This window comes from Sander lucioperca, chromosome 9 (genome assembly GCF_008315115.2).
Source record: "Sander lucioperca isolate FBNREF2018 chromosome 9, SLUC_FBN_1.2, whole genome shotgun sequence".
Lineage (NCBI taxonomy): Eukaryota > Metazoa > Chordata > Actinopteri > Perciformes > Percidae > Sander > Sander lucioperca.
The window spans coordinates 10,081,630-10,109,184 of NC_050181.1; the positions used below are offsets into that span (position 1 = coordinate 10,081,630).

A 27,555-nucleotide genomic window follows, 5' to 3' on the forward strand; every position below is an offset into this window, starting at 1 on the left:
TCTTTTTTTCCCCTTCTTTCAATGGTTTCTCTGCTTGGCGTCTCCACGTCATGCATCCACTTGGCCGCGTGCCTGGAAGATAAGATGGCAATTATTTCCTCACAGAGATGATTCTGCTAGATTACATAAATCCATATCTAATTCACGCAATATGGCATCAGGACATAGAAAAATATGTCTGAATAAAACTACTCTGTGTTCTTCGTGTCAAAAAATGCCCAGAGACATGTCTGACAACAACTACTGCGGTTTATAGAGATATTTGAATAGATAGTTGAGGGGACTCTGAGCAATTAAAGAAAAATATAACCTGATTAAGACAAAGCTTTGGAAAGCCGTCCCAGGACAAAAATAAGGAGAAATACAGTTTTAATTAGAAGTCTTCATTTACCCTTCAGTGTTGGTGGCAGCAGATGGTTTCTGCGCCACTCTTAGTCCCATAGCTAACACCTCTTCCTCAGTTTAGGGAATAACAGGATTGGTTAAAATGAACATGTCTGACCTTTTAATTACAGTAAGTACATGGACCATCGTGGCTCTGTTTTAATCAAAGAGACAGTATTCTCTGTCCTTGGCTCTAGATTCATAATATAGTACAGACACATGACACACTTTTTGTGGCCTGAAAAGGGTTTAAAAAAGCATTTTATACAGATTTTGGAAGAAACCCTTGCCTTTTTTATTTTATTTTTATTTTTTTACAGTGCATTTATCAAGCTGAAAAAACATTAGATTGTTACTGACATAAAGCTTGGGACATTTTGGCCTACTTCCACTCCACTACATTTCAGAGGTAAATGTACTTTTTAATTCACTACATTTATTTCACAGCTGTTGTTACTTTACAGATTCAGCTTTTACACATCATCATCATCATCATCATCATCATCATCATCATCATCATCATCATCACCACCACCTTTTAAAATGGAATATAGATTATATGATCCAACATCTTACTGTTCATATTACTGCATTAGCACTAATAATCTAATACACTCATTTCATTTATTTTTTATTTAACCTTTATTTAACCAGGTAGGCCGTTGAGAACAGGTTCTCATTTACAACGGCGACCTGGCCAAGAAAAGCATAAGCGTGCAAGACAACATACAGTTTCACATTCAATACAATACAGGAATACAGAATACAAAAGGCTGCATAAAGTGCAGATTAAGTAGGCATTACAAAGCCGGTGAAAAGTGAGGTGTAAGTAAGACGAAGGATATGCGAAAGTGATATGGTAATAACACAATATACATGAATAGAAAATCTATAACACTGCTGAGATGTAGTGAAGAGCCAAACAAAACAAAACAAAAACAGTTAGTGCAAATTATGATCTAGTTAGTGGTGTTGATCAGTTATAATTCAATATATATGCATAGACAGTCTATATAAATGCTGAAATGTAGTGAAGAGTCAATATACAGTTTGCAAATTGTGGTCTGGTTAGTGATATAGGTCAGTAATAACACAGTTAACCGGAATAGACAGTCTATGTAGATGTTGAATGTAGTGAAAAGTCAATATACAGTTAATGCAAATAGTGGACTAGGTAGTGATGTAGATCAGAAATAACATGATATGCATGAATAGACAAAATGCTGAGATGTAGTAAAGAGTCAATATACAGTTGGTGCAAATTGTGGTCTAGATGATGATGTAGGTCAGTAATATCACAGTATACAAGAATAGACAGAAAATATAGGCAAGGCAAGGCATCTTTATTTGTATAGCACATTTCAGCAACAGGGCAATTCAAAGTGCTTTACATGAAAACAGATTAAAAAATTTAAAACAGATAAAATACGAGAATAAAAGTTACAGTGCAGTATAAGAAATTAAACATTGAAGAGCAATTACAACAGTTAAATATATAAAAGCAGATACAATAGGAATTTCTCTTTATATGCTTATATAGATTGTCATACAGTGTCAACAATGCAACTTCAGTATAAGAAATGAACAGTTATTTAAAGAAAGGCAACATCAAAAAGATAGGTCTTCAGCCTTGATTTAAAAGAACTGAGAGTTGGTGCTATAATAATAATAATAATAATAATAATAATAATAATAATAGATGCTGAGATGTAGTAAAGAGTCAATGTACAGTAGGTGCAAAGTGTGGTAGACTTAACACGGAATAGTACATTCACTTAAGATATTTTAAGTACTTATTTGAAATGATGATACTCATAATGGAGTATTTCCAATCTGTTTTTGCTTCTTTTAATTATGTAAAGAAAACTTATACTTCTTTCACCACTGCTTATTTACTTATTTGGGGGTTTGGGGAGGTAAAACAAACACTACAGTCCCAAAAAGGCTTGTGCCGGCCCTGCTGTTGGACAAACAAAAAGGTTACAGGTGAAGGTAAAACCTGTTCTTTTGATGTCAATTCTATTCACTGCACCTGCAGTGTCAGTACTCTGGATAAACGGAATGTCCTGACATCCGGCGCGTGACAGGCTTTGCCTTTGGCCTCACCTTTGTGTTGCCGTTCTAAAACTCTGTTTGCTTTGAGAAACAACAACAGACTTCAAGCTAGCAAATAAGCAAGCCACACTCTGAAAATGGCATGTTTTGAAGAAAATTTGGATCGTGTAATAAGGCAGGCCTGCTTGGTTCTTTCAGTGAATGATTGTAAAGACTTACAAATAATATGTTTACGGCATTTACTATCTAACTGGGACGTTTTGGGACCGATGGGCAGGGATTGCTGTGGGCGAATTGTACGCAGGTGATGCACTGGTAAGAGCTAACATTTAACCATGTATCAGCTAATTTAAATAGCTCACGTTACTGTGTTGTGTGAACAGTTACCTTCATTTAGGCATACATTTTATGTGGCGTTTTCTTTTGCTGGGTGCAAATGTTCCACCAAAGTTCCTTCAGGAGACATTTTGCAGAGACACCGTCGCTGCATCCGGAATTTAGGAGTTCATAGCGCCGCCCAAGACGATTATGGTTGGTTTAAGTTCTCTTATGGTTTAAAGAAATGCAACAACCCCGAGCATTTTTTTCTCCTTGTTGTCCTAGAATCTGTGGCGTAGCCCAGACCTATCTCCACAAAGCAACACTAGTGTGTAAAGTATGCAGCTTAAGTCCACCATCTAGTGGTAAAGGCATATCACACCAGACCACCGTTTCAAATGAGCAGACCTGTTGCATGTATTGCTTTCACTTAAAAAAAAATGTATTTACTCTTCTTCAGACAGGTAGGCTAATTGAGCTTCCGGCTGAGAATTGTGTCTGCACATTTCAATTTTACTCTTTAAATGAAGTTTGAAGACCCAGCCATTCACACTGACCCACATAAAGTGACTCACGTCAGCGCAGCTCAGCTAGTGAAAATGATTGGGATTATCTCCATGCCTGTTTACGTTTATGTGAGCCACGCTCCGCCGCGGTATTTATAGCCAAACAGCCGTAATCATCACTCAAGGAATCCTCGCGGAATCGTCCTCAAACCTCTAAACTTGCACTGAGTGAGAGGGGCTGAATTTTAGTATCCACCTGAACGGGGCTCTCAGACGATGAAGGAGCGCGCGTTACCTCAAGGTAAAGCTGTCAAATTCATTAATCATTTCATTAATTAATTGTTTGGGGTTTTTTTTCCCTGTCGCGCGCGCACTGCATTAATCCTCTCCCTCCAGTGAACATTTTTAGCATCTTAGTATTCATCTATTCTTACTTGATATGACTGCTGCTGCGTGTTTTTTTTCTTTCTTTCTTCACTTGCGTCAAACACTTAAACTCCACAAGAAACAGCATCCTAATTGGCAATAGCTGTTAACAGGATAGTTAATTTATTCCTTAAAACGATTGCAGACCTGCAGCTGACGTGCACAAATTAGAGGAGGATGGGCTGCCTGTTGTTCCAGTAGGCACAGTGGTTACACTAATTAAAGGAGATCAGAGAAATTAGAATTAAAAAAAACAAAAAAACAAGAACGAGTGTTTTAACTTTAAAACAGATAAGGTGGATGCATTTTGCAGGAATAATAATTAGTGTCTCTATAGCACACTGCAGTGATGCTTTTATGCTTTCATCTATGTCATAGATTCAGAAGCAAATCATCCTAGTTCCTTGCACGTGCAGCTTTTTGAAGGGGCGCCTGTTGTGTTTCTCCTCAACTGTGGCTGCTAAAAAAGTCACCAAAAATAAAAGGTATCACATATATTTTCAATGTGCACGGCTGTGCCAAAACAGAGCCAGCCTGCCCATCAGCAGCATAATGCAGCCATCAAGCCACCACCCGTGTAAATGTGCGCGCTGACCTTGTAGCCTCTCCCGGCTTTCAGATGAATGCTGTGCTGCCTTTGAGGGCAGAGCTCAAGTCAGACTGTCTAGTTCATGTCTGAGGAGCCCTGCTGCTGATGTGTGAGTCACTGTGCCTTTTGCTTCAGCTCTCCCACACTCAGTCATCTTCCTTTCAGCTCCGGCTCAGTGGGAACAGCCTTGTTTGGTCTGTCTCTGACTGGGTCACCTCATACTAGCTGTTTTCCAGCCTTGCCACCTCATCTCCCTCATATTTCTCTGTCTCGGTTACACACACACACACACACACACACACACACACACACACACGCTTAACTGGACAATGACAGCAACAACAGTATAATGGTTTTACAGGTCTGTTATGGTGTGTTCAGTATTATTTTGAAAACAAAACATGAGGCTGGATTAAAGCAAGAAAGTCCGTGCTGTGTTCGATGCTTTTTAGATATTGATAATCTCACCTCTCTGACCCACAAAGTCTTAGTCCACTCACCAGTACAATTACTGGTACTATTTCTGCATGGCTGCTGGTTTAATGCTTTTGTTCAGGCTTATACACTGCTTGCAATAAGTATCCCACTGGCTGAGGTGTTTGTTTAGAAAAAGTAAAGTTTATCCATATCCCATAGCCACCCTTTAATAAATTGTAATAGTTCAGGGCATTCAGAGGAATTAACCCTATTTGAGACTGTCTGCTACTGGGATTCATCCTCTGGGGATCATGAATAGTGCTGACCAGCAGACCGACATTCCGGCTCCTAGAGCCAAGCTTCTATCGTGGCTAAAAATAGACAAATAGAAGGGACAGGCAAGATGGGAAATTTTTCTTGAATGTGTTTCACCACTTTTCACTCCTCATTTCTTCTGCCTTTCTAACCCCCCCCATTTGTAGCATTATGGTGAAACTGCCAACTACCGTCCTCTGTAGAGATGCTCACCAATTCAGACCAGTCCCTCTCCCACTCCCTCACACCCAACCTCCACCCTCCAACCAGCTCTGGTCTAGGTGGAAATATGCACGTCCAGTCCTCCCTGTCCCTCCCCGAGCCTGAGGCCTGGAGGAAGCCCAGCTCCACTCCCCGCCACGGCCTGGCACAAGGAGCCCGCTCCAGCTCCCTGCAGGTCCCTCATACCCACCCTGAGTACCTGGGGCTGCCCCCTCGAGCCGCCAGCTTTGATGTGGCATGTGGTCGGCAAGAGGGCTGGTCTGATCAGGGTTCAGGGTCTCTGAGCCCCCACTGCATGCAGCGGCGGCGCGGTGGACTTGTGGAGCAGAAGGACATCATCATGGCTCACCAGGCTCACAAAATCCAGAGCACGCCGCAGGCCCGCAGGAAGGAGTGGGAGTAAGTATAAAAGAGATTCAGAAGCAAAGGATTCCTTTTAAATTGCATGTGTAGAGATGATAAATCTCCATGGAGGAGGATGAAAGTGCCAATGTAAAAGAACACACACTGTAAAACCAAAGAACTTAATTTTAAATGTTGAACAAAGTCCAAAGTCTTATAAAGATAGAAAATATGTTAGGCTGATGGGTGATTACACCATACAATAAAAAAAAAAAAAATAGAATCCTTCATTTCAACAGTTCAGTCACTAATCCTTTTTTTGACTTGTCATTACAGGAAAATAACATTAATGGTGACTACATCCCATCTAAGTATCCTAATTTGGTTATTGTTATTAATTAAATTAATTACAGTTGTTTTCCTGCTATGATGCCTTTAAAATGTGTTGTGAAAAGGACCTAAATGTGACACACTGTAGCTTCAACAATGTAGAGCAAGCAGACACAAAATACAAACTGTATATGACTTAAACTTAAAGCTATACAAATCAATATTTTTTAAATGAACAATGGGTCCAATGGAGACCACACACAATGCGACCCACACAAGTGTTTTCTAAATTACCCCCCCTACCGGTGGCAGGAGATCAACATGTCCTCATACCTCATACCTAAACGCAACAGTCACAGTTTTAAACACATGGTTAACGTTGTGAAAAGGCCGCCGTTTAGTTAGGTGAAAGCAACAAAACGACTTGGTTAGGTTTAGGAAAAGATCGTGGTTTGTGTTAATATGCACGTTTGTTACGTAACTTCATCTCACAGGACACAAACAGCAGCCTTCTGGGTGAAAGTCCTGTGTTTGTTTGACCCATCCATCCTCTCTGATCTCCTCCCTACGCGGACTTTGGTGCTCTTTATACTACATCCACTAGAGGTCGCTGCCACAATAAACATGAATATAGGTCGTAATAAGCTTTAGCATATTTAAAGTGACTATATGTAACTTTTTAATGTTTCTGAAACTGTGTAATTTTTCCTCTGATGATCATAAATGACCTGTAACAACAAACAAGACTTACATTGAAAATATATATATATATATATATATATATATTTTTTTTTTTATATAGTTTTTATGAATGCCGCTACAAAATGATTTACAGCAGGTAGAGGGCGCTACAGATACACATTCTGACGGGTCACAGATTTTAATTGTAACACCGGAAAAGCCTGCCTTAGTGAGTATCCAGCCAGGTAAAAGGTAGAAGGAGATTTCTTTATATAGGCCTCATTGTATTCTAGTTTTATTTTAGAAGTTATCTGAGTAAGTTATGGCTGATTCTTGGGCAGGAACATCAAAGAAAAAAGGAAATTAAACGAAGAACTAAAAGCTAAAATGGAAAGTGAAAGACAACGGGCGAAATCCCAATCTCGGTCGGGCTTTCAGCAGATGGAGACAATTACAGGATTGTAAACGTTTCAAAAACGTCCCCGAATTGACCCTCAGGTATGGAATATGTCTATATCATTCATGAAGTAACTTTACATTGCGCGATGTGGTTGTACACCAGTAGCCAACATTAAATTACGTCCCCCTTCCATTTAGCGCGGACGTTTTATTCCTTTCAGTCCGTGTTTGTGTTGGCCTACTATTTTCTTGTCCCTTGTCCCCCTGTACTTGTGTAAAGCGTCCTTGTGTTTCATGAAATGCGATATATAAATCTAAGTTATTACTACGTTGGTTGCTACAACAATCTCTTAATGCTTGGGCTCGTGACACAGTGACAGTGATACCCGGTTTAGCTCACGATACATCCAGGCTAAATATGCAACACTTGAAATGCAACGATGCATCTGTAACTTATTCTCTTATTGTAAATGAATGATTTTCTGTCTGAGCAAAATATTCATCGCGACTGTATGACCTCCTGGTAACGCTAACTCAGTTACTGTATACACAGTGGGCAATACAGCACCATAAAGAAAAGAGCTCTACGACAGCAAGCGTGGTAAAAACACTACCGCTTTTGTCCAAAGCGGCCACTAGAATCAACACAAACTGAAAGTTACATAATAACCACTTTAAGGTAAAGATTTAAAGATAACCTGTGGATTTGTAAGTGAGTTTTTGTTTTGTTTTTATTGACGGATTCCCACCTAAATACATTGTGTGTGTCCTTGGGGCCTAATAAACATGTTGAATTAATTTCCTTCCTCATAAACATCTGCAGAGCCGAATTTTGAAATAATTTGAAACCTGCATTGTTTACGTCCTTGCTCGCAGTTTTCTCTTTTCTTTCCTTTGTTGGTGCATTGCTACATTTCTTGGCGCGTTACTGTCACCAATTGTCGAACAGTGTAATAATGTGAAACCGTTGACATGAATGTGTATCACATGACGCATGTGTGTCCTTGTGCACGAGATACTAACAAGACGGAGACCCACATTTAAAAACGTTCCATAGTGCTACTAGCGGTTCAAGTGTTGAAACTATTAACGATAAATTCAATTTTATTTATAGTGTCAAATCATAACCATAAGTTATCTCAGGACATTTGGCGGCTCTTGGTGGGTGGCCTTCTGCCTCGACGGTTGGGGGAGAGGGAGAAAGAGGGAAAGATACAGAAATACAGAAAGATTACTGTATAAAGTATAACTTATTGTTTTGTTGCTTAGCTACAAAGGGATTGTCTCAAAGGGTGCTCCATAGTAGCAATACATATGCAGATTTCTTTGTTATAGTTCCAACAATGAATCACCAAATCAGTTCCCACTGCTTTCATCAGTTGATTTGATGTTTCTTTTTTAATGTCTGTGTGACATTGTTGGCTGCGGTTTTCTGTAATCAGATACTGGATAGCGTTATTAGCAGAGCTGAGGGTGCTTGCTTGTGAACTCCTGACCTCTGGAGCCACATCGCTCTGATTATCTGCTTCCCACCACTCATTTGTGGAGTGGTCCTCCATCAGCGTTACCTACAACCCACCAACAAGCCCCGTCCCTCCTCCTCCTCCTCATACTCCTTTTTGATTTCTCTTTACTCTACTGTACCTCCACCACCCATTCCACATCCACTTTACAGATTCATTCTCTCGCTGGCTTTTCCTGTCATGTACAAGACCCTCAAACACGGGACTTAAGTCCGTTTTTCGTCCTTGATCCCTGAAATGTGCATATTCTCTTATTTTCAACCTGTATGACTGCATGAGCCGCTACAGCACATAAAAGTACAACATATTAAACAAGGGACATTGATTTTAGAGCACTACTGTACTGTACATGCACTGTATTGTGGTTATTTGTCCATTAGGGGATGCTAGGGAATCAAAGTAGAAGAGCAGTAGGGAAGCAGCATATGATGTCTTTAGAGCTCAGCAGTTGAGTTTGGACATTTTTGATTTTTACAACTACACAGCTGAAATTATTGATATTTTGTAAAATTGTAGAATGAATTTTTAGAAAAAAATCAACATCAATGAGTGATATTAAATCTCTGCATAATATGACTTTTAAGAGAACAGAAGCTTTTTGAGATTTACTAAATGTTGAGCTTTTTTTGGTGTTGATCTGCAGAGTTCTAAGATTTTTTTTTAAATAACCATAATGTTATAATGTTTCAAAGTAAACTGGCACGTGTCACGGCACTCTGCGAAGATATAAGCAGCGTTTATTGGTCAAATCAAATTGATGTCTTGATGTCTGTTGCTAAGGAACAGAGAGAAAAATAAAATGCTAAAACCACTCCATTCAATGCTGGATGAAAGCCTATCTGCAATTATATAAATGCTCTTCAGAGTTCTGGCACAAAGTACGCCCATTAACGTTTTAACTCACAGTGCATGTCACCTGCAGCCTCACTTCATCTGTCTCCTCCTATATGGTATATAAGATGTTTTCTGCTAGACTATGAACATAAAAATAAATCATAAGCTAGTGGAAATTTTTGCATCACTGTAAGGCACTAAATTATCCCTTAATGAGCTTACTGTATGTAGACCCTTTCTTATACAGTAAGTTCATCATATTCAAAGTTTGGTCAGGCCCAAGCAAATTGATATGAGCCTTTCTGCTTTTATCCACTAACAGTTTACACAGCTATTTTTAGAAGCCTTTGAGTAGGCTGTGAGCAAGAGCAGGAACAAAAGCCAAACACTCTTAAAGCAGACTACATCTGGTCATATATGCATGGATTATCAGTGTAGTGACGGTGATGCAAAGTCAGTTTGCCGTGTGTGTGTGTGTGTGTGTGTGTGTGTGTGTGTGTGTGTGTGTGTGTGTATGTGTGTGTGTGTGTGTGTGTGTGTGTGTGTGTGTGTGTGTGTATAAACAGCTTTCTGTAGGAAGAGGTTGCTCTATTGTGCAACATGGCTTTTGTTGGCAGAAATTAAAAGAACGGAGCAGGAATTCAAGAGAGCTACGTCGCTATGGAAACAACAGCAAAGAGAGAGCAAGACACACGCACACTGAGAGAAAGAGAGAGATCCTACTGTTTGCAAAGATGGACAAATATTTTTGTTGGGCAACATAGAAGTAGATTTTTTGTAATGAATGCTTATGTAACACATTTTTAGTAGAAAGTGGATATGAATGTAAGCTATGTGGCAGATACTTGTTGTGCAGTGCATTACAGCAAACTGTACATATTACATTCTAACTGTCATCCTGCTATTTTTACAATCTGCACTGGATAGGTCAGTGTTGCCTTTTGTGGCTCTGCATGAAGTGACACGCCCGCCTGCTTCATGCAGTTTAGGAAGAGGAAGTAACAGAATCAGGTCTGAGTTTTAGAAGCTCGCTTAGGGACTTATTCATACATCCTGTTAAATTTAGACCATTTTTTTTCTCTCTTCTCCCCCAGATCTCGACTTGTTTGCCAAGCATACATTTGTCACTCTCTCTTGGTTTGCTTTCGCAATCCCCCATGTCTGAGCCCTCGCTCGCTGCCTCTCTGCACACTGTGATACCTGCATTGTGCTGCTGCACGGCTGAGTCTGTCAGTCAGCAGCGGAGAGACAAATTTTGTGTCAGGGATGATGCCGTGGTTGATTTTAATTGTGTGTATTTGGCGTGACAAACAGCAGCTTCAGCCACGATTCCATAATATCATGTCTGCGTGGGGGCTGAAGTGGTCATCTTCAGCAAACAGTGGGGAAAGGAGGAGAGCAGCAGATGGAGCGAGAGAGCCCAGTTGCCTAATGAGGTCTCACTTGTGGCACTGAGTATGAAAAAGACCCTGCTTTCTTCTCTGCTCCCTCAAAAAGGGAACAGCCCTAAGATCTATTTCATGCTCTATTTTTACTCCTCACTTTTACTCCAATATTAGCACAATGGCCTAGTTTTTAAACGTTTTAATAGTGCAAGTCTGTCTCCATTAATGAAAATATGACAATGCTGTCTGACTATCAAATGGTGAGCGCATTTAAATGGAGGGAAATGAGTCAAGCTCCTGTTCTATAAATCACCTTTAGGTCATTTCTTTTACTTGCTTGGCCTATCCACACACTTGTTGCATTGTCTCTCTTTCTAGTATAAAATGTATTTTCATACCCCTTTCTTGCTTGACACTGCACCCACTAACGTCTTTACATAATTGTTTTTGAACCACATACCCACACAGCCTACAGTATATAGGTTTCTTTTTTTTTTTTAACAAACAGTTTTGTTCATCCTCAGCAAACTATAATTGCTATGGTAACAAAATATGCTCCTCCTCACTAGCTTTCATTCAGATGAATTTTGAAATCGCCATCATGAAATATCACTGCGGGAGGGGGCTGCCGTTGCTCCTGGCTGCATGATCATTTTCCAGCAGGTGACAACATGTAAGATGATCTAGCGATTCAAGCAACTCTTGCTACATTTTCGACTCCTAAGAGAATAACTTATTGTACAGTTTGATAAAGAATCGGGTTTTAAGACGCGTTAAACGGGCGTCCTTTTACGTGAGGTCTTCCATTTGTCAAGTTCACCGGGTCGAGAAGATGCGTAAAGTTTGCGAAGACTTCCTTCTCATCTCTTATGAGCACAGAGTAGTTTTTGGTCACGCAGCTGCCGCTTTGTCAGATCAAAACGAGCTTGGATGTCGATAGAAAATTGAAAGGTATAAACTCGGTGGATCTTTTTTTTTTTTTCTCCTCTCTCCGCTGCCTTTAGAGACGCGCGCACATTAAAAGTTGTTCAGAGCCGATTGTAACTCGCGCTGTTAAACAGATGGAATAACAGAGATGCTGAGATGTTGCACCTGAATCGCCATTAAGTAGGCTAAATGGATGTTTTTTTTTCCTAGCATATAAGCCAACTGAATGATATAATCATTTTTTTCTTGTGGATATGGAGTGATAGGAATCTGCAACTTTTGGGGAATCTTGGCGCTCGAAAAGCTGTCACCGGATTGAGGGTGGATCCTTTTTTCGTTTAGCTCCACTTCACATTTTTCTTTACTAGAAGTCGTTCTGTAGTGAAACACTCTAAGTCGGCGGTCTCCTCATCTCTTTGTAGAATGGCTCGGTTTGGAGACGAGTCCGCTCCCAGCACGATGGACTCCGGGGATGGGGACGTGGAGCGCGGCGGAGAAGAAGGACAGGACGAGGCGGCAGCGGTGCTGTCGGCTTCCATGAAACAAGCCAAGGCGCAGCGGGCCCGGACCATGGCCATGTACAACCCTGTCCCACACCGGCAGAACTGCCTCACCGTCAACAGGTCGCTCTTCATATTCGCAGAGAACAACATCATTAGGAAAACCGCAAGGCGAATCATTGAATGGCCATATCCTTCCATGAAAACACATTTTCAAAGTACAGTAGGGAAAGTGCATGTTGTCAGTTCAGCACCATGGACAGCTACAGGCAGCATGTGAAGCCTGCAGCATGAAACTACAACTTCCATTCACTCTTGAATGTTACACCATGTCTAAACAGTGACAAAAGTACAGTTTCTTAAGTTTAATCTCAGTGCTCTCAATGTGTTTTGCATGACTCCTTCACATATAGGGAGCTGCCTTGCATCCTCTTTGTTTAGTGTTTGCTCATCAGCATACTGATTTCCAGCTGTTAGTTAAATCACCAGATTAATGAATTCCTCTGCATAGCTGCATTTAACCTTCTTCTCATAATTCTGATCAGTAACTGTGCCCTGATTTTATTGATCTGTGAGCTCCATGTGCTTCATTGTTGGCAGAAGACAGAAAGTTAGCATGTGGTGATCATTAGAAGCAGTTCTGCTCACTGTGGGGGTGGTATGTAGGCACATCTCTGCTCATTGGAATATGAACCTGGCTATGAGTAGGTGTCAGTTCAAATTCACCAGGCAGTGTTTTTTTCTTCTTCCTGCTGCAGCATCGGCCAACAGTTGAACTTCTGCAAATCTACAGTAACAAATATTATCAGGGAAGTTATTTTTCCAGCAACTGCAGCAAATTCATGTAATGTGAACACAGGCAATATGTTCACAATTACAGGCCATACATAAGACTCCATTAGTGCTACTTGTCTTGTTCGCTGAAATCCATTTATTTTTGTTTACTTTAATCAAGTGATTCCATACAAACGATGTCCATATTTAGACATTTTTTAAAGCACAATCAGTTCAACAACATCCCTCAGTTGCCATATCTACCCACTGCTCCTCCCGTCGTACACCCCCTTCAGTGCAGTGTGCCAGTCTCCCACTGTTACCTAACCACAGGCTCTGTATGGTGTGTGGGAGTGAGGCTAGTGGTCAAGACTAGCTGGCCACTGGCAGCATGGTAATGTAATGTCAGTATCACAGAGGCAGTTATGTGGGAGAGAGCTGGCCAGTTGTACTGTGGTGGATCGTGGGCTGTAAAAGCAGCACATGTCAGAGTATTGACTGGGTGAGACTCAGATTTTTGCTCACAGCGTCCGACTTCTAAGATCGCAAGTGAAACACAGATTCATATGCATTTTTTTGCAATGGTGTTTCTTTGATTCTATATTCCTGCACAAACATATTGGAGTGTTACAGTATGCTACTGCATTCCTTATAAGTTGAGAAGTTGCTGAGACTTCTGTTGCCCAATGTAGGCCAAAGTGTCTTCTCCAATGTGCTTTTCTGTGTTGTATGTCATTGTAAACTACATATCTTTGTGTTTTTGACTGGTGTTCAGACAAAACAAAATATTTTAAGATGTCACCTTGGAGTCTTGGAAACTAGGGTGGATATTCTTATGTTTTTTTGGTTGATGTTTTATAGATTAAATTATATAAATATCTATACTCAAAAAGTAATCAGCAGATTGATGGATTCTGAAAATAATTATTAGTTGCAGCCTTTGTGTACACTTTACATCACTGCTGATTTTTTTTATGTATTCTTTCTACCTTCCAGACAGCCATTGGTTTCCACTTATTTGCATACAACACAAAGAGCCATTAGCACACTCCTAAAGCTTTAATTAATTATCTATTCCATCACACTCTATTAAGAATGTAACTTTGACAAAAATACTGTAGACTTGATAGATAGAATCGTTCAGTTGATAGACAGAAAATTAATCTGCAATCATTTTAAGAATCCTTAATCGTTTAAGTCATTTTTCAAACACAATACCAAACATCCCCTAATTCCAACTTCTCAATTGTGATTTGCTGCAACACATTTTATAGACCAGAAGATTAATGTATTAATCAAGAAAGTAATTGGCAGATGAATCAATAATGAAAATAATGGCCAGCTCAATTTCTTACATCATTTAAAACCAAAGGATGTTATAAATGTATTCAGTGAAAAACATAGAAACAACCACAACGAATTGAAAAGGGAAAGGCAAAGTAGAGCCCAGATAATCCCACCCTGTCACCATATTCCACGTTTTAAGAGGGAGTCAATTGATTTCCGTACGGTGCTAAAACAAACAGCTGCTTAAAAGATCAGAAAAAAATATAAAAATATCTAAAAACAACAACAGCATGGTTAACTGTGATTCATCTTAAATGGTCTAAAACATGCATAATCTCTGCTATGCAGGTGTAGTGAAGGGCAGGTAGGGTGGGCGAAATGTATTAAGTATTCCCCACTTTAGCTATTTTCAACTGCCTTCAATGGTAACAATGTGGACCTGTCAATGTGAGTCAGTGTGGGTCCCAGAGGGCCCCATCGAAGCACTCCTCTGTGAGTCAGTGACCCCATTTCACTAAAGGCAGGACAATTATTAACAAGGAGCAGCTGCCTCATGGGAACTCCAGTGGACTAAAAGTCACAAGCACATACACGTGTTGGGGCACATACTGTATAGTCACACACATGCTGGTAAATGCATGCTGGTCACACATATGCATATACTGTATCCATATGTACATGCATATATGCATGTACACACACATTTAGCTGTGAGAAAATAATAAGGTAGACATCACTTCTGAGAAATTATCGAAATGATGCAAGAGCTTCTAGAATTAATGTGAACTTTAAAGCTTTAAAACCTACAGAAAACATTCCGACACTTAAGTTCTGAATTTGGGGTCACCTAAAAATTGCAACTGCACAAATCAGTCCTGAAACAAGTTTCTTGCAGGAAATGTGGCGATAGTTGTGGTCATATTTAACATTTGTGCAGGAATACACTTCAAACTGCAAATCATCATAACTGAGAAGCTGGAAGTTAATAATTGTTTTAATGCGTGGTTGCAGCTTTCATTACATTTGTTTTATTATTTTTTTCGCACATTCATTTCATTATGAAACATCAACCTGAGAACATATATGAGAATCTTTCAAATTCAACTTTCAGATGTTAATTATTTTCACAGACATACAGACTCACAGTGTTTCTACAATTCCCCAGCAGATTTTGCATTATATTAGGGCTGCAACTAATGATTACCTTTTTATGGAAGAAAAAAAAAACTGTTCAAAATTCCCACCACAGTTTCCCAGAGCCCAAGGTGACATCTTCAAATTATTATTTGTTCTGTCTGACCAACAGTCTGAAACTGATTTACTGAATTTATCTAAAGCACAAAGAAGCTGAATATCCTTTGTCCTTTATCCCCCTCTGAGAAATGCAGCGACTATCAAATTTGTTTATATTTCATTTTCTGTTCTGACTAATTACATTATTTATATAGTCATAGAAACATGTGTAACTCCAGCATCTGTTAGTTTTATTTTAAAATGGTGTCGTTACTCGTTTTATGATAGAGAATTTTACAACTGTCTGATGGACAAGTAAATCAACTCAAAATCAAACAGTTCAAGCTAAAACATAGACTGCTTAAGTAGAAAAGTGTTAATACTTTGAGGATGTGATACTCTAAAATTGATGTACTGTATAACTGATACTGTAGTGTACTGTGGTGTCAGTGATATGCAGGGAAAGGAGTTATGAGGACTTTTTGCTGTAGTTTGTGTATTAAACCTGTCAGGCCAAGGTGACTTCACTGTGCTGTCTTTCCCTCCCTAACCTGCCTCTTTTTTAACTGAAAAGCACTTTTAAAAGCAGGTTGCCATGGATACTGCAATCTCTCTAACAGATTGCTCGCAATACCAGAGAATATGAACCATGCCATAATGCATCTGTCATTTAGTCATCCATCCATCTATGTTTTTTTCTCCTTTACACTGAACCGCGCACTTATGCACTTTGAAGTATTTGTGGAATTTAGAAAATTATACTGTATATATGGATAAAGAATAACACTAATTGTTACTGCTGTTACTGTTTTGGACATTTTAAGCTTGTTCAACTTAGAATATGGTGATTACTTTAGTATGGACAAATAGGATATGTTTGTTATATTGTCAGATGCCTGTAGTGCTGATCTACAATATCAGCATGTGTTTGTTTTTATCTGTTTTCTCCTTGTGTTGTGATAAAAGTACTTTCCTTAACTTTGTGGCCATTACACCATTTGAGTACATGATCCTGGCCACCATCACCGCCAACTGTGTTGTCCTGGCCTTGGAGCAGCACCTCCCCGGAGAGGATAAGACCCCCATGGCAAAGAGACTGGTGAGGACAAAATTTGTTTTCACATCCTCAACACATAGACGGGGATGTGAGCAAGGTCACAAAGCAAACCAGAGTTTCTGAGAAGATCAAGTTGTTTTTGTGCCTTAAACTGCAGAAGTCACATAAGTAAATCCCAAATCCCCCAAAGTAAAACCTTTTAGTTAAGGGTGCATACTTTGCTATTAGCATGTAGCATTTTAAGGTGTTGGATAGTTTTGCACAGAAATGGGTGAGGAAGAAATGCCTATTTAATGTAATGTATAGCTTACATTGTTACTATGTTACTAAGTTTTACCAAATGCCACATACATGTTTACCTTCTGTGGTGGAAACACTCTGAATGGGGCCATTTTCAAAATGAGTATTTTTGATACTAATACTTCTGTACTTTTGGACTTTTGCTTGTAATGGAGAAATATTTCATCGTGGTATTTCTAATTTTAGTTAAGTAAAGGACTAATGTCGAAATATGAGCTATCATGACATTATGGCAGTGTGTTTCTATCCCCCTGCTGCACGCACTTCCTCAATTGTAAATGGGAAATAGTCTATACATGTGTTTATGTGTGAATCCTGCGTATACTCAACAGGTTATAGCTTTGACTTTTTTACAGACACTGCTGACCTGCTTCTTGTACATTATTTCCACAGGAGAAGACAGAGCCGTACTTCATTGGGATCTTCTGCTTCGAGGCGGGGATCAAGCTGGTGGCCCTCGGTTTTGTTTTCCATAAAGGCTCCTACCTAAGGAACGGCTGGAATGTCATGGACTTCATAGTTGTCCTCAGTGGGTGAGTGTCAACAGTTAGTCTCTATGACAACCCGGTAGTGAGAAATGTTTGTTGTAAACATTGTCAACCAATTCCTAAATTACTACTTGCCAAGCATACTGGTGAAATCTGTTTTTGAAGGAGGAACAAATATCAGTTCTCTGTAACTAACCAACTTTTTGAGCATCGCCATACGCTCTAACTGTGAGCCAATCAAATCAGAGCAAAGCAATTGCACTTAGACTTTGGATTGGCAGTAGTGTCTAACCATCTTGCGAAGCTTTCCTTCTGTTTTCCTCCTTGTGTCTGGATGCTTAATAGATCTTCTTCAAAGCAGTCATAGCTGGAAAAAAAGCACAGGTGTGACTAATAACATTAGCGATGGCACACTTCAATCTAAGCCATTCATTCCAGTGAGCCAGTGTGCACAATACCAGGACCCTGTAGCTGGCTCACCTAAATGGAATACAGCCATCATTAACATTATTAATTACACCTGGATTTTTCTTTCTATGGCATGTGGAATTATCAACAAAAATGACATTTAATACATTGCTGGTCACAGTGTTGGGTTTGAGAAACATGTTTTTATTTATGTAATGATTTATGTAGTAGCTATGTAGTCAAACAGTCAGTCCTGTCATCTTTCCATGCTAACTTCTGTTCCAATAGCTTCAATAATGTATTTTATCATATAGCTTTTCTTTTATTCGTCACTCTCAAACAAAATACTTGGTATTTTTGTACATATTCTTAGCTACATTGGTACTACTGATGATAAAACATTGATTATTTTTGCTAGTATTGCTAATATTAAACAACATCTCCCAACGAAAGCTAGTGGAGCAGAAGCTAACTGTAGCGCTGAAGTGGGGATTGGCTTTTCTGTACAAGAGCGGATGACTATTGAATAAGTGTTTCTCTAATGCACTGCTGTGTTTGCATATGTATTGCTATATGTTGTGGCTATATGTTTGATACAATTAATGTTAGCTAATGTACAGCATTTATGACTGAAAACAGGTGTTAACAGTGCTAACGAGTTATGTGGAAGTCCATTGCTGTGACTGTCTTCTACTATGCAAAAGGAGTCTGCTATTTGTTTGATTGTTAAATATTTCTGAATATCTGATTTTAACAGTAACTTTATACCATCAAAGTCTTCATTTTTTGTGCTCCCCTCCTTCAGTAACAGTTTGTTATCTCTGACGGTTTACAAGCTAACAAGATACAAGGTCAATTACCTCTGTAGGCAGGCCTACTACAGTAGAATAGAATATGCCTTTTATGTCTTTAGAGACTAATAGGACAAATAATGAAGATAAATATACCCCAAAATTGTAAAAATGTAAACCCATATCTAAACATAATCTCTACCCTTGCACTTCTTCACAACCATTTTTAAACTCGTATAAACTTTAAGGATAAGGCTGCCGTTATTCTGTGTAGTTTTTCTACAAATCACATGAAAATACAAAAACAACAATGTGTTTTTCCGTCTCTGAATACTTTGTGGCATTCAATGCCAAGCCCATTCTTTTCTACTGATGACATAAATCTGATGTAAACGTTTCACAATTATAGTAAAAAGAAAAAAGAAAAAGGCTGTGTAATTTCCTAAAACAGGTGGGCACTGTAGTTTTTAACACACTTAGTCAAACAGGAGTAAATAGTGCATTTGTTGGGGACTATTTTCAGCCACGGATCAATACACATTCAGTGCTCTAGTGAGTAGTTGCTGCAGCAGGACAGTGTATGTGGGATCGACTCAAAATAAACTTCTGTGGCTGCTGTTTATCATAATGAAGGAACATGTCACCCAGTGCAAGGATGTGGCTCGTCAATGTGATTTTGAACAATGGAGGTCTATGGCACAGAGGAATAAGCTATATCAAGCTTTGGCAACACAGGCTTGTTAGTAAAAGCAATACAATTGTTGATTATGTTCTTTTCATGGGATTTGTTTACAAGAAAAATATAGAATATTGCCAGCATCCTAACTACTTTCTAGATTCTAGTTGGACTTGAGCAAAGTAGCCTTTCAATATTAAAATGCCAAGTGTAACTCTTAACAGAGCGGGTTTGTGTATGTGCATATATGTGTGTGCGCTTGGAGGTATCCTTGCAACTGCTCGCTTTTAATTTTAAATTTGGTTGAACTCCATGATGAATTACAAACTTCACCGGTTGTATTAGAGAGTGGAGAGGAAAAAAATGTTTTAAATTAATGCTCAGCAAATGATTCTGCAATTAATTTTGACAGAATTCATTTTAACTTTACCAGGCTGTGACTGGTGAACCAAAAGATTAATTTTGCGACACTGATTGTCAAGTTATGTTGGTGCATTCATGCATGTGACGCTGCGTGTGTCAACGTTTATCAATATTGTTGCCATGCGTGCTTGTAGTGCATTTTAAAGGCTTCTCATCCCCACTTGCTGTACCTCATGTCTGACACCTGGTCAGCAGTGGTCGACCCTATAGGCAGGTCTTTATTGTTGATATATGTTGTTGTTAAAAAATGTATAAGCATATAAACACTGCATATATCCACAGAAAAACACAACACCTAAATGCAAGTAAATGTGTGTTTCCATGGCACAGTCAGGCTCTGCAGTCAGCAATAGGTGGGTGGATAAGTGGATTGGCAGTTGTGTCTAAAACCTGCTTCGGTTCGCCCCCAGGACCTCTGTGAATTAAATGTGAATGCAGCGCTCTTATGCATAAGCATTGGAAGAATGGATGGATGCCATAGAGAAAGAGAGAAGAAAGGGGAGTGGAAACAAGGGGTGGAAAGGACGATGGCGAGACAAAAAAAACATAATGAGAGACTTCATTTGTTCCCTTTAAGACTGCAGGTTTAGTAAATTAATTGTGCAGGCGTTAACATGTTGACATCTCATTTCAATCTGACACCCACATCTTTCTTTTTCTCAGTATCTCTTATTTCTCTGTCTTTCTATCCCGCTGTCTTTCTCTTTCTGCCGCTTACATAAAAGGCACATCAGCATCATGTTTACAGACCAGTTAATGCCAGTCTAAACACTCAACAGTTGTGTTGTTGACAGATTTCCACTGAATTTTACAAGGTTAAAGTGTTTAGTCAGTTTAAATTAACAGTACTGGTTGCTTTATTGGGATGCTTTGAAATTCTCTCATTAGGCGTCTGTCAAAGTTTGCTACAAAATATTTTGCTTTCAGTTTCTCAATAAATGGCTTGTTAACGGAAAAAAAACACTATTTGGTGCGAAAGCAACAGCTCATTATTCACAAGCCTTTGACTAGTTGTGGATTTAAAACTTTTTTTTTAAATACAGTGCTGGCCACTCATGGCTGGAGAAACACGTCAGTAAAATGATATTTTCAATTTCTTCACAGGCATTTAGGACAATCTGTGATATGAACCTTATATTACTCCAATGATATGAAAATGCAAAGGCGTAATCATTTCATATAAATTGTCAACAAGGCTTTTAATTTGTAGTTTCCTTTTTCGCAGTAAAGGCAGTTACGATGGATTTTTCAAATCAAACAGAAACGTACAGAAACAAACCCATACTCTAGCCATATTCACAGTATGCTTCAGTCATTGTTTCAAGAAAGTATGGCTAAATAAATACGCTGCTTGTATGTTTTAATATTTAAATTCTGCTGTTAATTTGTTGTAACCAACCAGATGACCACAGCTGCAGGAAGCTGTTGTCTTTTACCAGCCGCCCATCAAGCATACAAAATGTGAGTGTTGCTAAAAACAGAGATTCGGCATAGGATATCACTTGAAGGCCAGTGGTGCAAGTTGTGTAACAGTTTGATGGAGTTCAGAGCGAGCTGTGGTGTGGCCCCAATTACTGTCCTCCAAAACACACTGGTGGGAACTTGAAAATCTGTGTCTTACATAACAATTATTGTCATCAGTGATATATTTTTAACAGTTATTTACTCAGTTAACGGATTAATCGATTGGTTTATAAAATACCCCCCACCCCCGTACATGTGATGTGACCTAAAAGTACAGGATTTACTCAAGTTGAGATATTTAAAATGCTTGTTTGTCTGACAAACAGTCCAAAACCCAAATAATTCAGTTTACTGTCATAGAAGACTAAAGCCTTTAACACACGCATTCAGGAACATTTCCGCCTTGCGCTTTTTGACACTTGTCCTGGCAATGCCAGAATAGATGGGGGAAGGGACAGCTCAACAGTGCTTATCCCTGCAATGCTCCTGCTTGCATCCACACCACAGCCATACCAGCATTTTCCCTGTTACTAGGTCCTGAGTGGGACAGATTTCACTGCATATCAATCCATCATTCATTCATGACCTCATGCTGGAAATGTCCCTGCACATTTCAGGGAAAGACTGCATTTGTGAAAGGGGCTTAAGAAAACCAGGAAATATTCACATTTGAGAGGATTGAACCAGCTAAATCTTAAAAAAAAAATATATTTTAAAAAGGGTTTAAACAATTACTATTGGTCTGGCTCAATGGATGTACATTGCTGGGATATAGCCTGACGAGCCTGACGTCGGCTACCTTCCGCTATCTCTGCTAACTATTTTGCAAAGGGCACCGTTGCTGCATCCAGGGCTTAGCACTGCCCAGGACGTTTGAGATTGGTTTAAAGAAATACAAACAAGCCAGAACATTTTTTCCCCTATCCCAGAATAGATAAGCAGTGTAGCCAGACCATACTCCAGTGCTAACACAGCGCTGTGGAGATAGGTCTGGCAATGCGAGACCACTTGATTATAAAATGGTTGCCAATTAAACTTCTGTGGATCGACAAATCAATTAACTGACTAATCGTTTCACTTCTACTGTGTGTCTGTGGTGGTCAAGCAGTGCACGAATTACAGACACTATGATACTATATGTTTTGACTTACACTTAAGTCCAACATTATTTATACAATCTATTTATGCACGAAGTCTTCGTACAAAATTGGGGCAAAAGTTTGAGCATTAGTGGTTGGAGGTCACTGGAGAGCAGTTTGAAAGGTTTTTGGTTATCAATGCAGTGCACCTTAAAGAGGCCATGATCAATATTTTTAAAATAATGATATATCAAATGACAACGTGAAAGGGGTCATTATCAGCCAAATCTGCAGCTCCCATCGACTTTATGAAGCTTTATAGCAAGTTTCAGCTCATTTTTGTCCGGCAACTTTACATTTTGTTTAAATCTAACCGCTCTCATTATAGCGTCTAACCATTCACTACCTGCTCAACACCAAACAGCAGACAGATAAAGTTAGTGACTACCTGGTGAAGATAGTGGAGCATTTAGCAGCTAAGAAGCCAGACATTTCCTTTAGGAGTTAGTAGAGACCAAAAACAGAGCTAAAGGTATGGTGAATATTGGACTTGCATTCATCAGGTGGCCAGAAACACAACTCCCAAAAATGATAATGTTGCTCCCTAACCGCTAGATGTGTAAAAAATCAACTGTTTGCTATGAAGTTCACCATATCAACTTAAAAGGCTGCCCCTTTGTCCAAAAGGTGGCTAAAAAAAATCAGTTACTGCAGGTTTAAAGAGTAACGTAACACCAGGCTGAAGAGTAATGTGTAGTGCCACATCCAGCATCACTGATGCGTATGATCGAGTGTGGTCAGATATGTGCTTTACTGCACCTGTAACCACAGGTAAAAAATGTAGAATTTCTGTGGTTTCTATGGACTCAGTTGTTGAAGTTAAGTTGTTATACAATTGAAATCATGTCACCTAAAGCATAAAATACACAAAGTCGACAGTGTACTTTCTGCAGGCTACAGATCATCTTCTCGCCCAATTCCAGCCACAGCTGGTAACTGACGACCTGGTTTCCTGCCACCTATCTGACACATTTTCTAGTAGCACATATGCTGCTCTGCTCTCTCTCTCTCTCTCTCTCTCTCTCTCTCTCTCTCTCTCACTCACACACACACACACACACGCTTTAGTCTGACAGTACAAGTAAGTCAGACTTAAAAGAAAACACACATGTGTCATAGCCAGTTGGGAATAAAATCGAGGCCACTGGGCCAGCGCTGGCGGCTTTCATTCCATTTCATATTAATGCATTGCTAGAAGCGAATCTGCTGGGACACTGAGCTCAATTAAAATCCTTAATCTGAGTGAAGAGTGTGTAGCAAAAAGGACAGAAGCTAGAACAATTTACCAAACCAAGTTAATTCACTGATTCCTAAAATGGTCAATTATATCCTGGGGCAAACACATTGGCACAGGTGGGCTTGATGCTTTGATTAGCAATACAATGTCTCCCAAGTGACTTGTGTGTCAGTGTGTGTGTTTGTTTGTTACTCAATTTTTAAGGCTTTAGGTACAGGTTGTTGCCAGTGAACCTGTTGCTCTCATGTTATATTAGTTCTGACAATTCACTCATCAGGCCTGAATGATATTGATCTCCAAGTTCCCATCATGTTGTATGAAAGATATCAGCTTTCCCTTGTGTGACACAAACTAAAATTGTTGCTCTTTATACAGGATGAAAAATACAACTGGGTGGGAGTTGGGAGTGATTCATTAGCCATCTGGCACAAAGACTCACTCCTATGTGTCTGTCTTTGCATGCCAGTGCACTACTGCATGGCCCCACTTTTTCTGTTCATTTGTGGTGATGTAATTAAGGTGAAATATAGTTGACACAACTGACCTGCCACATGATCAAAATGCTGTTAAATAATAATTTGGGAGGTTTTAAATTTGATTTAGCAAAAAAATATTTCAATTTACAAAAATGTTTTTAAAAACAGGCCATATAACAGTTAGGTTAGCATTAGTTTGGATCAACGGAAGTACATTTCCAGAATAAAGCCTGACAACCAGCGGGTGGTTCATCCCCTCTGCTTCAGCTCTCTGTGTTGCTGTTCTCAAAACCCCTTCGCTATGGGAAACAACAACTTTTGAGCTAGCAAGCTACACACTGAAAATGGTTTATGTACGTTCACGGTTGTATCCAGCTAATTTAAATAACTCATGTTACTGTATTGTGTGACATATGTGGCAGTCGCATTTAATATATTGTTTGACCCTCTACGATTGTTATTTTTGGAATTTATGTTACAGTTAATGTAACTTGATGAACAGATGTTTCAACTGATTTACTAAAGTTGCTACAAGCTAAGACAATCCTCATATTTTAGGCATGCAACTCAATTTAGCAAACTACTCATTGAAACTAGTTAGTAGTTAGGTAGAACCTAAAAGGATTTTGCACTTGCTTTGCACTTTGCACAAACTTAGTTATGGATTTACAAATAGATGGGGCAAACCAATCCCGGAGGTCTAGGCTTCAGGGCAGTTAATTAGTTGTTGGTAAATTAGTCTGATCTACCTGTACATGATTGGGATTGCATGTCAACCTACCAGTAAGCACCAGTCCCACTGCACATTTCTAACCTCAAAACCTATTAAGATTAAAACGATCTCGTCAACATCATGTGTATTATACCAGGTGTTTTAAAGGACAGCTGCAGTGGTCTCAGCTCCAATTTTGCTATCATAATTTAACTGAACAAACAATAGCTTATAGTCCCATGTGGGTTTTCTTTGGGAAAATATACACCCAGCCGGTTATTCAATGACTAATAGTAAAAACATGTTTTTTTTAAATGTAATCCCTATTCAACAGCGCAATATTAATGTTTCAATTAGACTTATTGTTTATGTTTTTTACAGATTTAATTCAAAGCCATTAATGGGTTGACGCACATTACCATATGCAGAGCTGTGCTGAAATGGTGAGCAACGTGATGCTGCTGATTACTGTAGTTTTTAGTGGTGTTCTTAGTGTAGGTGGAGGTGTGTGGGAGAGGCTGCATTCTGTGCATGTAATGAATTCAGCCTCTCCAGAGCCAGTTTGGTGTAATACTGTGCAACAGTGCTTTACTTAAAGAGCCAAAAAGGAAGAGATTAGCCTCTCAGTATGAATATCAACTCGCTGCTGGATTGTTACATAGTTGAATCTGTAGAGGGGCTTGTGTATACCTGCCCTATGTATTTTATTGTCTCTTTACTGTACTGAAAGCCTTGAAAAAGTAAATATTATTTACTTATTTTTTATTATTATTTAATAATGTTATTACAATGCAGTGAATCTTTCACTCCTGCAAAACTGGATTTTTTTGTAGTCTAATTTGCTGGTGGATGCACTAAAACTTCAGAACACAGTGATCATGTGCTATCATGTGCATCTGCATGGTCCCAAAGATGTCAGATGCAAATTGTTACATACAACAAATCAAGTAAACTGTATGTGTGATATTGGAAGCTGAAAGACTAGGAAATGTTGGTTTGCATGAATATTTAGAATTCTGTTTCAGCAGGAAGACACTTTCTGAACTAAACAAAAGAAAATGGCCTCTGTGTGTGTGTGTGTGTGTGTGTGTGTGTGTGTGTGTTTAGGGATGATTCATAACATGCCACAAACAGACAGAATATTTGCTTTCATATTTTACGGAGCCTCCGCTGAATTGTTGAGCTCAAAGTGCAGCCTTGAACGAGCTGTGTGGCTACCTGCCTTTGTTCAGTGTGTTTGGTTTGAAGGCTATTTCCACAGACTCCCACTCCTCTGCTCCCGCTCTGTCTCAGTGTCTCTCGCTGTGTCATCTCCTTGTCTCACTCACTCACTCACTCACTCACTCACTTGTTTGCTAGCTCTATAAGTGGCACATATTAACAGACAGCCAAATAGAAATACTTAATTTGTGTTAATTGTTTGTCATGTTGACGAATTCATTATCATTCATTAATTTGATTTGGTATTCCGCCGCCACTCACTGTGTTGTTATTTGTAAGTAGAAACGACATTTCTGACACATGCACCAAATTAAAACATATAAAGAGCGTCAGACTATACATGCTACAGTGATTTTGAAAGACTGACATGTTATTTACAGTAGGTATGTTAATTAGGTTTCAGTCTGCTCCAATTTCAACTTTAATCTGACCGACCAACTGACCAACAAACTGACATTGCCATCCCTAGAGCCCTGTTGGCTAGAAATAACACTGATGATGTCATGTCATCTTGACTTGTGCCTGAAGGCCGACAATGTATAAATTAAAGGCTGCATTAGAATATGGAGGTGTGAAGTTAAAAAATGATGCCAATCATCAGGGTCTAAGAAAAGATGCTATTTAGGTGTATTATAAGAATTATAGCGTCTTTGGAACCTTTACTCAGGGCTAAGAGTCAGCATAGCTTGGCCTCAGCTGCACTGATTTCGACCATTCTTGTCAAGTGTCTCTCGGCCATCTCTCAACTTTACAGAAGTTCAACAATAAATCACTGCAGTACCCTTTTAATATTTGTGGTTCTATATAAACATTTTGTGATGAGCAACTGTGCAACTCTTAGAGAAGGTCAGTTTTCCCCATAGAAGCTAGCCTAGAGACTCCTGACTCCTTAAACTTGTCACATCTCCTTCCTGATCTCAATATTTAATCATTCAATCTGCTCTGTTGCATCTCATTCCAGACTCTGCCACTCCCTCCTGTCCTTCAGTAATCCTGTTCCCACCTATTCTCCCACCTGACCCGTTACACCCACACATTCACCTGCTTCCCATTTCCCCTGATTACTCTGGCAGTTTAATACCGGCCACACTCACCTGCTCTTTGCCAGATTGTTTTTGCGTTAAAACTAAACATTCCAGCGTTGTTCTTTGTACCCTGATCTTGATCCTGACCCTGAATACTGAACCCTGTGAATCCGAAGAGAGTAGGAAAAAGTATCATTCGTATCTATTCCTACTCTGATTCCATATCAATCTAATCCATCAAGCCTCAGACTCTGATTTATGCCTGCTCCCTGCCTGGTTAGTTTGTCTTACTCTGACTGTCTCTTTGGTTCTTCAATCCTTGGTTGTTTGGAATAAATCTTTGGATTGAGATGAGAGAATTTGATGTGATTGGTCATTAATGAAGCTTGCCACGGACTCCTCAGAAGAGATACGTCTCGAAAGCCATTCCCACTCCCTATTGTACGTTCTGTCAACCTGAACAAACTGGAATGTTCCTGCATATGGTCTGGGAGTGTGAACAGGTGCAAACAACATCAATCAATCAACATCAATACTATCCACACACACACACACACACACACACACACACACACACTCGCTTTGTATAAAACAGCATATTTTCTAGACATAGTTATGCTTGAGCTCTCTACAGCAAGGATTAACAAAGTCAAATCATCAAGTATCAACCTATGGGAAAGCACAGCAGCAC

General features: G+C 39.3%; 1 protein-coding gene across 7 annotated transcripts in view; it reads left to right on the forward strand.

The window, feature by feature from the left end:
* Positions 1-3,374: 3,374 nt before the first annotated feature.
* cacna1eb (calcium channel, voltage-dependent, R type, alpha 1E subunit b) overlaps positions 3,375-27,555 on the forward strand; it is a 59,478-nt gene continuing 35,297 nt past the window's right edge. For 6 of the 7 annotated variants that reach the window (XM_031294103.2, XM_031294106.2, XM_031294107.2 and 3 more), the window contains exons 1-5: positions 3,375-3,564; positions 5,178-5,631; positions 12,076-12,342; positions 16,441-16,546; positions 17,198-17,337. In XM_031294103.2, coding sequence (XP_031149963.1) covers positions 5,216-5,631; positions 12,076-12,342; positions 16,441-16,546; positions 17,198-17,337 — 929 coding nt within the window. In that variant the 5' untranslated portion in view covers positions 3,375-3,564; positions 5,178-5,215. Of the gene's footprint in view, positions 3,565-5,177; positions 5,632-11,338; positions 11,975-12,075; positions 12,343-16,440; positions 16,547-17,197; positions 17,338-27,555 lie in introns of those variants that run through there. The other variant, XM_036005259.1, reaches the window with a different exon arrangement.